The 14986-nt window shown below is 42.3% G+C and overlaps 1 protein-coding gene across 3 annotated transcripts in view; it reads left to right on the top strand.

The window, feature by feature from the left end:
* xxylt1 (xyloside xylosyltransferase 1) overlaps positions 1–14986 on the top strand; it is a 158190-nt gene that overhangs the window by 5074 nt on the left and 138130 nt on the right. The window contains exon 2 of one of the 3 annotated variants that reach the window (XM_078563900.1): positions 951–1128. The exons of the other annotated variants lie outside the window; for them this stretch is intronic. Coding sequence (XP_078420026.1) covers positions 952–1128 — 177 coding nt within the window. The 5' untranslated portion in view covers position 951. The remainder of the gene's footprint in view (positions 1–950; positions 1129–14986) is intronic. 3 annotated transcript variants of the gene reach the window in all.

The raw sequence follows: 14986 nt of genomic DNA, 5'->3' as shown, positions 1-14986 counted from the left end.
CCGAGGGACGGGGAACTGTTTAAATCCCCTCGGGCTGTACAGCTCAAAATGAATGTCTGCAAATGATTGTAATATTCATTTATTGTATTGATGCATTTCGTGATACACGTAAAAGTTGAACCTGATTGTACTTTTGTGATGGTGATTTTGAAATGGTTTGAAATGTTGTTGAAGATATTTTGTGAATAAAGTATATTTTTGCAAAAAAAAAAGTAGTAATTAGATGAGCACTTGAAATGACATGGCTATGGGCCAAGCGCTGGAAAATGGGATTAGAATAGATACGTGCCTGATGGCCGGCATGGACACGATGGGCCAAAGGGCTTCTTTCTATGACACTAGAATACAAGGAAATAGAAGCAATGCTCCCTTTTAAATCTTAACTGTTGCATTCAGCTAGTTTTATCAATGTGTTACTTTTAACTTTTATTTGTGCGGCTCTACACCTGTTCAATGTAGAATAAGGCCTATGCTGTACCTTCTGTGATGGCCCTTTGCTTTCTATCCTTCCCTGCATGTGTGTGCAGGCTGCAATTTGCAGCTAATGCAGGTGCCAGCAAAGTGGTACAATTGAACAGACCGCCTGCTTTGAGGGGCCCCTCACCACATGTCGCCCTGAATTAAAGAGCCTCTCCCAACTGCTCTGTGTGAAGATTCTAAAGATGAGGCCATTGAATGAGCAATGCTTTGGGCACTCTTCACTCCTATTGGATGATGTGAAGCTAAGAGATCAACCACTGACTAACTTTGCCACACAGCAGGAAGCCGTTCCATGATGGCCTGCACATATTGATAGTGAGGCAACCTAGCCTAAACACGAGGCATCTATCATTGATATGTAACGGAGAGCTCACTAGCTGCTCACATTCCTGGAGTGTTTCCTAGCTGATGATATACCTAGGATGAAGCAAACACACAATTGAACTCTAACACCTCCACTCCACTTCCAGAATGTCGCAGCGATCACTCACCCAGGAGTGCCAGGACAGGACTTCCTCCAAGGATTTTGGATGTCGCCCTCCAATCGCTCATCGGTGTGGTGAAGGAGAGGCAGAACATCATCTTTGTGGAGGAGTGAAGACTGCCCCTTACTGCAACAGCAGGTCCAGCTGGAAATTGCAAAGCTTTGTAAGTGTGACCAGAGCATATTGGCAAGCATTGATTCACTGCATCTTTCTTTGGCCTGGAAAGGTGAGTGAAACCCTCACCAAATGGGACAGACCCATGGGTCTAGACCCTATAACACTCAGAGGAGACACAGGACACATGCTGCTCCTTAACTTTGAAGGAGTCTGTGCCCAGCAGCTTGCTGAGCCCTTGGAGAAGCTTCTGGAAACAGGTGACAATGGTAGATTTCAGCCTCTAACCATCTGGAGAAGCTGCCCTTCTGCATGCAGGACTGCAGTTGCTTATCCATCCCTCTTTTTTCCTTGCAGGAAAAATGGTCAAATAATATCTGTGAGATGGTGAAAACTGGGGGAGGGATTCCCCTCGTGCTGCCTGTCAGGCCAGTCAAGGAGATAGTCAGTAGAAATAGCAAGTATGTTGCTGCTGGAGGAGGTTGGTGATGGCGAGACTGACATTTCAGGTGCCCATGCACAGATGGTTTGGTGGGGAGGGGTGCTGGTGGTGAAAGGCAATGGTAGCCTTGCGTGACACCTTGTCCGGAAGCACAGTGGTGTGGAAAGCCTCAACACAGTGGAGCCTTCAGGCTCTCCAAGGCTGACTCTCATGAGTTCCTCCTGTCACAAACAGGACCTAGCAGTATCCAGCAACCCCAGGCAATGCAAGCATCCCTTGGACAGGCACAGGAGGAAATAAGGATACATGTTCGAGGATGCATTCTCAGACTTGTGCACCATCCATCAGTGCAGATACTACCACTTCTGCTGAGTCCTTCTGTATGCTTAAAGATGGTGGCACTGGGTGAGGAACAGAACTAGTATGCAGGAGGAGGTGGCAGAGGAACAGGCATCTGTGGGTAAGTCCCCCTTTTGAGGAGAGAGGGTGGGCAGTGATGGGGAGGGACTTAGAAATCACAGTTTGGCACTTGGTACCCAGACCGGCAGGAGCAGATGTGTTTCCACCTGTCAAGAGTTCCCTGCAGCTGTGCGGGCAGACTGTGGCTCTTCAAATGCAAGAGTCCATGGAGCAGATGAGCTTGACCGTCTGTCGAGGCTTTGAATGCATCAGCTCATCCAGTGAGCGACTGGCCAACCTCATGGAGAGCCATTTGCAGAAGCACCTCCAGGGTATGCAGGAGCAGTGCTCTGTCATGCACAGATTGTAGGGCACTCTAGCCTGGGCCAGTTGGTTCAGAACCTGAAGTGCTTTGCAGGCTGGACAGGCCAGTTGTGCAAGTGGCTGGAGGGGATGCCAGCTGTAGCTTCCTTCAAGCCAGCTGGGTTGCCAGTGAAGGGCTGAGGATGTGCTAGAAGAGGATGAGGGTCCCATACCTTGCAGGGCACCCTCCTCATCCTCCGCTTCCTCTGGCAGAGGTGATATCTGTGGTGGCATCTGCCCCTGCAGAGATGAAGGCAGAGCAGGTCCCAATGAATTCCTCTAAGACCAGGACGACCATCAAAATAATCAGAGTTGCAAAGCCAGAGAAATGAGCAGGCTGCTTCCACCTTCTTTGGGGCAGCAAGAGGGGCACTATGTACAAGTGTCTGAGAACAGAGGGCCAAACGTCAGTCTGAGCACTTTGGGTCATTGTATGGTATTGTGTAGATGTGACCTGTTTTTAGTTGGTTAGGATCACTCTGTGTAAATAAACTCACTTTTCGCTAATAGGAGATTATGATTTTAGGAACTTGGTGCTATAGAGTAAGAACAGTAGTTCCTCACCAGCAACAGTTAAGATTCCAGGCAGTGATCCAGCTCTTGGTGACAGTAGGATTGTGTAAGCAGGCTTGGAGCTTTCATAACCATAGGTAAATCCCTCAGGCTTTAGAGTTGCTCAGGTGAGCCACAATGCATTCCAATGATTGTCAGATCATATCAAACCGCACTCCCCTGCAGCCGTTCGCAACAGGCAAAGCATTGCCCATACTCGACCAGCCCTGCTTGCGTAGTATCCAACATTAGGTGTTGTCCAATCACAGAATCACATCTAAACAATCCTGATTGCGCTAAGAATTACACTGAAAACCAACTTAAGATTGTCAGTCGGGTTTGCAGCGTGGCTCACTTTTATGTGGTTTCTAGCATGCATATATTCACACACACGGCCCTGTCCTTTTGCAGACAGAAGGAGCATGTCCACACTGCACACCTTTTTCAACTAAACAAAAGCTCAGGGAAACGGACATTCCCTGGTTCATTCCCAGAGCAATATCTTGACTAATCAGTCGACCTGCCTAGTTTGAATTTGAACAAAGCTGGGCCGTTAACTGTTCCATGTAGCATTCTTCATGGCAACGTGTCCACCAATCAGAGTCGGCTTGCTAACCAATCGGCACTCTCTTCTCATGCAGTATGACTGTTTTCCCCCGTTGCAGTTGTTAATTTCTTGTGAACTATCCTGATGAGCGCAAGACGAAAAGCTTTGATAGCATGTCCCTTTTTTAACAAAGTTTACTTTCTTAACTGCCCAGTTGGAAGTGCATTTTGTACTTTTTCTACAAAAACTTGTGGTATTATTCATGGAAGTATCACTAAAAATTCAGTTTAATGAATCAGCAGAGTTTTCAGAGGAGGAGGAAAACAGTGTTCCGTCACAGGCCAAAGAAGGTTAAATAATATTTGCTTACTGATTTTCCTGTATTTACTTTGAGTAGATATTTGTGTTGAAACTTTTGGTTTCCAACAACTTTGCAATACAGATCTGAGAGCATGGGAAGGGTGTTTGCTCTCACAAATGTATTGTGTGATGCATGCTATAATGTTCCAGTCATTGTCATATTCTGTGACTCACAATGAGATATCACCGAAAATCCACAATTGCATTAAAAAGATATGCTTACTGAATTTTACTGTATAAATCAAATATAGCAAGGGTGGATCCTGTGTCTTTCTGTATTTTAATTTCTCATACTTTCAGGCTTGCTGTTGACAGCATTGAGTCCGACTCCAACTATCCATTATAATTCAGTCAGGTTCCTTGTAATGTTTTATGCAGGTTAGTACCTATCTCTGATCAGTAATGCAGTATTTTCATTTACATAATGCCTTATCTCAGCATAGTACACAATGACTGAATGACTATGATATCATAATGCAGCAACCACAATAGCAACGAAATGAATAACTAGACAAATCTGTTTGTGGTAGTCTTGGTTGAGTGAGGAATGTTGACCAGGAATATAAATAAACCTAAAAGAAAATATGAGTACCCTCGTGTAGTTGCTTTTCTGCTGACAGTGACTCACTGTTCCTTGTGGTAGAATGCACATGGTTTTGGTGACAGCAAATCTTTGAGTCTCTTAATGGAGTGTTATGTAATGAAGTGTCTGACCCCTGAGGAGCCCCATATGAATGTCTGGAAACCCTTGTAAATCTTCATTCATAGGATGTGGGTATTGCCAGCATTTATTGCCCTTCCTTAATTGCCCTTAACTGAGTGGCTTGCTAGGTCATTTCAGAGGGCAGTTAAGAGTCAAACAAATTGCTGTGGGTTTGAAGTAGATCAGACCAATGTAAGTTTTAGGGGTTGTGAGGTATAAAGCACTTATTTAAATATCTAGGTCTCAAATTCTTAATTTATAACAATGGAGTCCTCAGTTGTGCCTGAGCTAACAAGGTACGAGCCACCAGTGTTAATAAATTCTACTTTATTCATAAAGCAAGGTGTTATATATACTTAACAAAAGCAGTGAAGACAGTGTGAAAGTTTCTTATCCCTCGGGGCTTAGGATACCTTGAATGCTGCCAGCACGGGTGATGTATTTCTTCTTCTGTCTCTGAAGTTTCATTACATTCGAATTGTGTCACAGAAGAATTACACCACAGAAGCCACAGTGAAACTGTGCTAATGAAGACTGAGTTTCCAACTTTTATCCCTAATTCTGACTGTTCCACATCCCTTATAAGGAAATAGTCTGAATCACTTCAGTTCATTATCTTAGGGTGAAGTTCATCTGGTGTCACCCCATCTCTAACACTAGAGTCATGTAACCTGAGACAAATGTCCATTTCTTATTTCCTTTAGGCCCCAGGAGTTACATTCCATTGTGATCAAATTACACATCCTTCTGGATACAGAGCAGTTGTGAAAACAATGTTAGTTTCTTATAATTTTTATGAACTGTTGTGGACAAGTCACATAAAACATTTTGACCTATTCCCACGGATGCTAAGGTAGTTAAGAACCGACGTTAGTGATAATTCCTATTGTAATGTCAGGAAAGGAATGCCTTTTTAAAATATCTGTCCTACAAATATAGTTAATCGATCATGGCATTTGTAAACCTAAGTCTAATTCGAAGACATAATGTTTCTTGTTTAAAGGTAAGGTGTCATACTAGGTTCAAGTTGCGGAGTTCAAATCTTTTGCTTATTTCTTTAAAGCTGACAAAGAAGCCTTGAATTGCACATAGTGTAATTAAAACAAACATGGCTGTTTTGAACCAGACAAACTGACACCTAGACAGCTATAGTGACTGTTCTCAGACTGTTTTTAACTATTTAATTGTCTTACTCAGCAGACAGAAATTTAAACTGGGCCATTTAAGGCTAAGCCAAAATTCTAAAATAGTACCCTAAAAAATTAAAGTATCAAAATCTTACATCACGCAAGGATGGTAGGTTTCCTTCCCTGAAGGATGCTGTCGAACCTGATGGCTTTTTATGACCATATCTCCCTATGCCACCTTGAAGCCAAATGTGCGGATATGCACTCATCTTGTATTACATCCATTCGCTGCCTCCTAGTGGCTGGGCTGTTCCCACTCAATGCCACTGGTTGCCGGGATCACTGGGACCAGGAAATTGTCTGGTGCTGAAGCTGGGCTGCTGATTCCGCAGCGAGATCATCAGTGCCAACTCGATGCAGGGACCAAGAAGCCAGGGATTGAGGGCCTGGGGTGAGGTGGTCTGGCTTGTCAGGCCGTCATTTCCTCCCTTGGCTTGTCTGGTAGCAGTGGCCCTGGGTTCAGTTTGGATGGCCCTGGGGTGAGGATGGCTGAGTTTCCAGTTACTGTCTCCCAGGCCTGGATCTTCTGTGGTCAGAATCAAAGCTGCTGCTTTTCAGCCTGTTTGCATTGAGGTTCCAAATATTATTTAAAGGCTGTATTTGGGGATTAAACACTATTTCACCATCACATCACATACTATCTACTACAGATATGCTTAATCTCCAGTAATAGTAAATGTAGTTGATTTAGATATGTGAGCTACATCATTAACACAGGTCCTGTAATTGCACACGGGAGAGAAGTATGCCCTCTGCGGTCCCAATGTCACCACATACAGCCTTTTATGATGATCTGCTGATTACATGGTCACCTGTTACAATTTTTTCACTCCAGGTTTGTTTATGAAACGAATTTTAAATTTCCCAACTAGTGGTGTAGAATTTGAACATTTGTCTCTTGATCACTAATATGGGCCTCTGGGTTATTAAATCAGTAACATCATCACTCTGCTACCATTCCCTTTAGTGGTCTAAAAGTAACCACATGGTAGGGTGGAGCATAAAGGAAGAAATAATGGGAGCTTGTCAGAATGGCATGACGATAATCATGGGAGATTTTAATCTACACAGACTGGAAAAGTCAGATGGGCAAAGGTAGCCTAGTTGAGGAGTTCATAGAATGTTCCTGGGATAGTTTCTTAGAACAGCATGTTCTGGAGCCAACCAGAGAGCAGGCTATACTAGACCTGGCATTTGTGCAATGAGATCAGATTATTTAATCTCATAGTGAAGGCACCCCTAGGTAGCAAACCATAATATGATTGAATTTTACATTCAGTTTGAGGGAGAGAGAGAGGAGTGGGTCCGAGACTCAGTTTTTAAACTTTTAAGAGCAATTATGAGGGCATGAAAGCAGAGCTGGCTAAAGTGAATTGGCAAATGAGGTTAAGAATAGGTCAACAGAGATGCAGTGGCAAACCTGTAAGGGGATATTTCAGAACGCACAGAATAGATACATTCCAACAAGTAAGACACACTATCCGTGGTTAACTAGAAAGGTTCAAGATGGTATCAAACTTAAAGAAAAAGCATATAATTGTGCAAAGAAAGGTGGAAGGTCAGAAGATTGGACAGAGTATAAGGAACAGCAAAGGATGACCAAAAGATTTAAAGAGGGAAAAATTAGAGTACAAGAGAAAGTTAGCCAGAAGTACAAAAACAGTAAGAGGTCCTATAAATATTTTAAAAAGAAACCACTTAACAAAGTGAGTGTTGGTCCTAAACTAAGTCAGTCTGGAGAATTGATAATGGAAAACAAGGAAATGGCAGATGAATTCAACAGGTATTTTGCATCAGGCTTCACTATAGAGGATACAAGTAACACCTCCGCAGCAGCTATAAATCAGGGAATGGAAGGGAGGGGGCTAATTACAATCACCAGAGAAGTGGTACTGAGTACATTTTTGCAGCTGCGGGCTGACCAAGTGCTTGTGTCCTGATGGACTTTATCCTAGGGTCTTAAAAGAAGTGACTAGTGAGATAGTTGATGCATTGGTGTTAATTTTGGGAAGGTTCCATTAGATTGGAAGGTAGCAAATGTAACTCCATTATTCAAAAAGGTCGGGGGAGACAAAGCAGGAAACTATAGGCCAGTTAGCTTAACATCTGTTGTAGGGAAAATGTTAAAAAGCTATTATTAAAGAAGCTACAGCAGGGCACTAGGATAAGCTGAAGATAATCAGGCAAAATCAACATGGTTTTGTAAAAGGGAATTCATGTTTAACCAACTTGTTACTTCCTCAAAGAACTCCAATATGTGCTGTGGGTAAAGGGGAACAGGTGGATGTACTGGACTTAGATTTCTAGAAGGCAATTTGATAAAGTGCCACATCAAAGGTTATTGTGGAAAATAAAGGCTCATGGTATAGGGGGTAACATATTGGCACAGATAGAAAATTGGCTGGCTCACAGGAAGCAAAGAGTAGGTATAAATGGGTCTTTTTCAGGTTGGCAAGATGTAATGAGTGGTGTGCCACAGGGTCAATGCTGGGACCGTGACTGTTTACAATTTATATAAATGACTTGGATGAAGGGATGGATGTGATGGTGGCCATGTTTACTGATGACACAAAAGTAGGAAAGTAAGTTGTAAAGAGGACATAAGGAGGCTACAAAAAGATAAAGATAGGTTAAGTGAGTGGGCTAAGGCCTGGCAAATGGACTATAATGAGGGAAAATGTGAAATTGTCCATTTTGGCAGGAAGAATAAAAGAGAAGCATATTATCTAAATTGTGAGAGATTGCAGAGCTCTGATATGCTAATGGATCTGGGTGTTTTGGTGCATAAATTGCAAAAGACTAGTGTGCAATTACAGCAAGTAATTAGGAAAGCTGATAGAATGTTATCATTTGTTGCGAGGGGAATTGTAGGGAGGTTATGCTTCAGTTATACAGAGCAGTGGTGAGATCACATGTGGAGTACTGTGTACAGTAGGACGGATGTAAGTGCGTTGGGAGCAGTTCAGAGAAGGTTTACCAGACTAATACCTGGAATGGGCGGGTTGTCTTATGAGGAAAGGTTGGACAGGCTAGGCTTGTATCTGGTGGAGTTTAGAAGAGTAAGAGATTGAGTCGTGTGTCTTTGGAACTCTCTTCTTGAAAAGGCATTGGAAGCAGAGTCTTTGAATATTTTTAAGATGGAGATGGATAGATTCTTAGTAAGCAAGGTGGTGATAGGTTATTGGGGGTAGGTGGGATGCAGATTTGAGGTTACTATCAGATCAGCCATGATCTTAAATGGTGGAGCTTGCTCAAGATGCTGAATAACGTACTCCTGCTCCTTGTTCATGATCTTCGGTACTGGGGTGTCGATGTTAGGCTCTTCCTGCAAGCCTTCATAAACCTGTGTTGTTATGGCACAGCCGATGGAAATTGCCGAGCTGCTCAAATCCCAGAGGGAAATCTGAAACGACTGTTTTGCAATTTGTATTTTATTTTGCGATGCGTGCCTTGAATTCCGTAGTAATAAGTCCACTGAGACATGGAGGTTTTTTACAACACTAAATTGAACATTTATTAATAGAAAAGATTTTAAGCACACACATAGGTCAACAAATCACTACTATAATAACTCCTAAACCCCCCCAATTAATCTGGCTCCCAGTTAGACCTTCCATTAAGGCAACCATAAAAACAAATTTCAACAGACCCGAGCAAAGCACGCAATACCCTGGACAGTGATATTCAAAGTTAATTTTCTTAGTTTCAATTCCTGTAGACAGCAACTTGATGCATCAAGGCTGGAGGCTATTCACACTTGTGTTAGATCTTAGAATTCCTTCCCCCTTACACAGCCTCATCTCCTTCTCCCTTTTTAATGTAAATTCCATTGTTCCAATATGTCTTTGCAACTTTACTTTTCTCACATAAATCTTTCATAGTACTCATTATCATAGTCTTTGGAAAAAATAAACACGCTGTTTGGCTTAGCTGCTTCTGGCTAGCTATAACATCTTCCCATCTCTTTGAAATTCAAACTACTCTAATTTATCTAAAAATCCTAATTTTCCTCATACCTCACATTCTAAAGCTTTAGTATTTAGTATTTCAAACCTAGCTTCCCTTTTGATAACTCAGCTCCAGCTCCAGACTAACTGTCTCCAATTCAATTAAATCCACCACACACACACACACACACACACACACACACAGGAACTAATCCAAACCCCACTATTAACCTACCTTTATAATATATCACAATATTGTGAAAATTATTATATTTTCATGAGAGTACACAATCACTGCCTCACATATTGCTACTTTGCTGATTCCAGGTGGTCAACTGCCTCTGTGTGCCTGAACTACCTCTGATGTTGAATTCATTTGGTGTAGACATGTTGGTGAAATTGTGTACTTTTATGCCCTCCACACTTCAAGCTTTTTCTCCTGCTCCATTGTGATAGACTTTCCAAAGGCTGCCACCCAAAGCTCTTGGACTGACGACCTGTTCACTTTTCTCACTGCTCTGGTGATATTTTGAAATGTTGTCTTCACTGAGCCCATCCAAGTCACCTATGAATTGGAATAAAATAATCATTCTTTGATGTCATTCTGTAACAGCAAGATGCTGTGTAAGGTCTTCATCGATGACCCTTCACAAGTTAAATTGACTTCTGATAAGAATATTCATCAATGAACATGGAGAATACATCTCTGCACTAAAGGATGATTCCATCGTCCTTTGTCTACTTTCTCAGTGAGCAAGTGAGGGAAAGCTGACACCTTAGTCACTGTGTAGATGATCTTGAGTCAATTTATTATATCACTTAAAGTGAAATATTAAGACGTGAAAGGAACCAAAATATTGCTTGTTGCCTTGATGCAAGCACACAATTGAACAATATTGGTCATCAATGTAAATTTGTTTGTCCTACCACTGTTTTGTTTTATACCCATGTATATTTCGTTGAAGTACTGAAAGAATCAGCAAGTGCCAGCAAATCCTGTAAGGTGAGTGTATTACTCAATAGATTGATGTGCTGAGTAGATTCAAATAGCCACTCTTTTTGGTTCAAGAAATGTTTAAGGTGTTAAAATGTACAATGTATCATGATTCTTTTCCAATCTCCTTAGTGACAACAGAAATCTGTGACTATTGGCATGGTTTATTAATTCATGGGATGTGGACAGCATTTACAGTATTGTCCTTGGGGAGGTAGTGGTGAGCCACTTTCATAAACCGCATGGTGATGGTACATCCACAGTGTTAGAGGGAGTTTGGGTTTTTGACCCAGTGATGATAAGGGAACAGCAATATAATTTCAAATAAGGAGGGCATGTGGATTGCAGGGGAACTTGAAAATGAAGGTGTTTCCACCTGCTGTCCTTGTCCTTCTAGGTGGTAGAGATTGTGGGTTTGGGAGATACTGCCAAAGAAGTCTTGGTGAGTTGCTGCATTTCATCTTGTAGTTGGTGCACACTATAGCTATTGTGTGCTGGTGGTAGAGGGAGTGAATGTTAAAGTTGGTGGATGAGGTCCTAATGAAGTGGGATGCTATGTTTTGGATGGTGTTGAGCTGTTTGAGTGTTGTTGAATCTGGACTCATGCAGGCAAGTAGGAAGTATTCCACCATGCTCCTAGACAGGCTTTGGGGAGTTGAGAGGTGAGTCACTCACACTGTAGAATTCCCAGCCTCTGGCCTGCTCTTGTAGCCACAGCACTTACGTGACTCATTCTGTTAAGTTTCTAGTCAATGGTGATCCCTAGGATGTTGATAGTGAGGATTGATGATGCTGTTGAATGTTAAAGGAAAGTAATTAAATTCTCTCTTGTTGAAGGTAGTCCTATGTGACACAAATGTTACTTGTCACCTATCAGCCCAGGCCTGAGTGTTCTCCAGGTCTTGCTGCATGTAGGTAAGGACTGCTTATTGTCTAAGGAGATCTGAATGAAACTGAACACAGTGCAATCATTAGCAAACGTACACATCCATGCACTATGTTGCCGGGGGAAGATGAAGCAGCTGAAGATGGTTGGGCCTAGGGCTCTACCCTGAGGACTTCCTGCAGTGATGTCCTGGGGCTGAAGTGATTGGCCTTGAACAACCACAACATCTTCCCTTATGCTAGGTATGACTTCAACCAATGGAGAGTTTTCCCCAAATTCCCATTGACTTCGACTTTTACTAGGGCTCCTAGATGCCCCACACAGCCACATGCTGTCTTGATGTCAAGGACAGACACACCTCTCCTCTGGAATTCAGATCTTTTTATATGTGTTTGGACCAAAGCTATAGTGAGATTTGGGACATATTCATCCTGTCAAAATCCCAACTGAGTATTGGTAGGCAGGTTATTTGTGAGTCAATTCCATTCGACAGCACCGTCAGTGATATCTGTTATCACTTTGCTGATGATTGCGAGATGCTGATCAGGAGCAGTTGGATTTGTCCTACTTTTAATGGACAGGAGATAGTTGGGGGATTTTTCATGTTACCAGGTAGATACCAGTATTGTAGCTTTCTGTACCTGGATGGCTTGGCTAGAGGTGCAGCTGATTTTGAAGCGGAAGTGTTCAGCATTACCGTCAGGATCTTGCTGGGGCCCATAGCCTTTGCTGTATCCACTATGCTCAGTCATTTCTTAATATGCATGTGGAGCCAATCAAGTTGGCTGAAGAATGGCATTTTATGATGGTGGAGACCTTGAGAGGAGGCCGCAATGAATTATCCACTTGACTTTGCTGGCTGAAGATAATTGCTTAAGCCTTGTCTTTTACAGTCACATGCTGGGCCTGTCAACATCATCCCATTAGTTTTAATTGTCCGTTTGTGACTGTCCATTTGTCACTGGATGTGGCCGGATTGCAGGGCTTTTATCTGATCCATTGCTTGTGGGATCGCTTAGGCCTGTCTATTGCATGCTAAACAGCAGGAGCAGCATGCATGTATTCCTGTGTTGTAGCTGCACCAAGTTGGTTTTCATTTTTAGGTATGCCTGGCAATGTTCTGGACATGCTGTCCTACACTCCTTATTGAACCAGTGTTGGGCCCCTGGCTTGATGGTAAAGGTAGAATGAAGGCTATGCTGTACCATGACATTACAGATCATGATTAAATCTAATTCTGCAGCTGATGACCCCCAGCACCTCAGATGCCCAGTTTTGAGTTGCTAGATCTGTTGTGACTCTATGCCATTTAGCACAGTGCTAATGCCACACATGATGGACGGTATCGTCTGTGTGATGACAAGACTTTGTCTCCACGAGGACTGCAAGGTCACTGCTATGAATACAGTCATGGATAGATCCATCTCCGACAGGGAGATGGATGAGAGAGAGTAGATTGTTCTCTTGCCATCTGCTGCAGACCCAGTCTGGCAGATATGTCCTTCAGGACTCAGCCAGCTTGGTCTGTGGTGGTGCTATTGAGCTAATCTTGGTGATGAACATAAGTTCTCCACCCTGAGTATACACTCTGTCCTTACTACCCTCTGTTCTTCTAGCATTACTAAAATACAAATTTGAGTATTGTTGACAAAAGAGACATACTATCAAATCTTTTCATATTGCACTCATCAGGACAGATGCAAGGATACCAATTTTCAAAAGGAACAACAACTTTTTCTGCATGAAAGAGTGCTGATTGGTTAGCAAGTGGATTCTGATTGGTCAAGGTGTTGCTATGGAAAATACAGCAGGGAACAGTTACCTCAAAGCTTTTGTTTAAATTAAAAAAAAAGGCAAGTCTATTCTAATTGGTTGAGTTGTGCCATGGGGAAGGCACCATGGAACAATGTCACCCAAGCTTTTGTTTAATTGAAAAGGAGCAATGCCTAGACAATTCCTTTTGCTTGCAGAGGACCAGGTGCTGCATATGAATATATGTAGCTTCTAGCAAGTGTTAGTGAGCCATATTGGGAGTTCAACTGAATCGTAAAATGGTTGTTAGTATAATTCTTGACACACTTGGGATTGTTCAGTAAGTGGTCCATGGCAACATCTCTGCCATTTCCTCATTCCCATGATAATTTCTCCCATCTCTGCTTTTAAGGGACCAATGTTTACTTCAGCCAGTCTCTTCCTTTTTATAATACTTGTAAAAGCTCTTACAATCTGATTTTATTCTTGGCTAGTTCACTCATGTATTCTATTTTTTTCCCACTTTTTTTTCAACGTTTTGATGGCCCTCTGGGTTTAAAACACGTCCAATCCTCAGGCTTATTATTATTTTTTTTTGTAACATTGTGAACATCCTTTTACTCTAATGTTATCTTAACCTGCTTAGTAAGCCATGTATGGATCTTTGTGTTTTTGTTTTTCAATGAAATGAATATTTGAACATTTTGGGTGGGATTTTTCACACGCCTGACGATGGTCCCACCGCAAGTCAACGGATTTCTGGCTGGGGCACCGCCTCACCCAAGGCGGGTCCTGTCCCCGACAGGGCCAGAAAATCCCGGCCTTTGAATTGTTTCTTTAAATGTTTCCCACTGCTTGTTTTACCGTCATACCTTTTGTGGTCTATTTATCCAATCAACCATAAACAGCTCTCCCCTCATGTATCTATGTTTGGCTCTGTTTAAGTTTAAGATTCTTGTTTGTGATTGTGGAGGGTTATGGTGTTGGAGAAGATTATAGAGAGCGGGGCAAGGCCATGGTGGGATTTCAAAACAAGGATGAGGATTTCAAACTCAGCAACATTGTTAAGCAACGTCTTATGCTGATGATTTAGATGTAATTTATGCTTCCTGAATTTTACTTCCTGGTTTGCAATCTGCAAGTTTGAGAATATTTCACACTACTGGCTGGCGAGCTGCACTGTTGCTGTTCTGCTCGCAGAACAGATCCCTGAAGAGGGTGCCAGATGAAAGGAAAATCTGATCATTATAATTGTGCTTGTGGATTCATAATTCTCTCTCTTCAAAAATTCACTTCCTCAGCTCTATCTATTCTAAATTATGCCTGTTGGTTCCCCAGCGTAACATGTGATACGTTTATCTCATTACCGTGGTATAGCAGCTGAGAAGCCTGGAGAAACTTGGGTGTTCAACCTTAAGGAGGTGACTGAGGGCGATCCTCACGGATGTACATGAATGTACATCTGGAACAGTGTTTCATTCAAGCTAAGCTGGTTAGTAGAGCAAGGGGACATCTGCTCAATAGGCAAAATCAGGGATGATATCAGAATATCCTTCAGAAAGGATGTTACCCTTTGAGAATGGGTCTCCAGTTAGGGTAGTGAAGACTTGAAACTTTTAAGTAATTAAATAACCTTCTGGATTCTGTGATTGGGGCCCTTACAAGTTAAAACAAACCAAATATCATGTTGCATTTGAATCTGTCTCCCATTCATAAATAGTTGTCTACAACTTATCAGACAAAAGGGAAATTCTGTCTCCAAGCCTCAAACATTG

This window comes from Cetorhinus maximus, chromosome 19 (genome assembly GCF_964194155.1).
Source record: "Cetorhinus maximus chromosome 19, sCetMax3.hap1.1, whole genome shotgun sequence".
NCBI classification, from domain to species: domain Eukaryota; kingdom Metazoa; phylum Chordata; class Chondrichthyes; order Lamniformes; family Cetorhinidae; genus Cetorhinus; species Cetorhinus maximus.
Note: the sequence above shows the minus strand (reverse complement) of the source record. Positions and strands in the feature narration are given on the sequence as shown.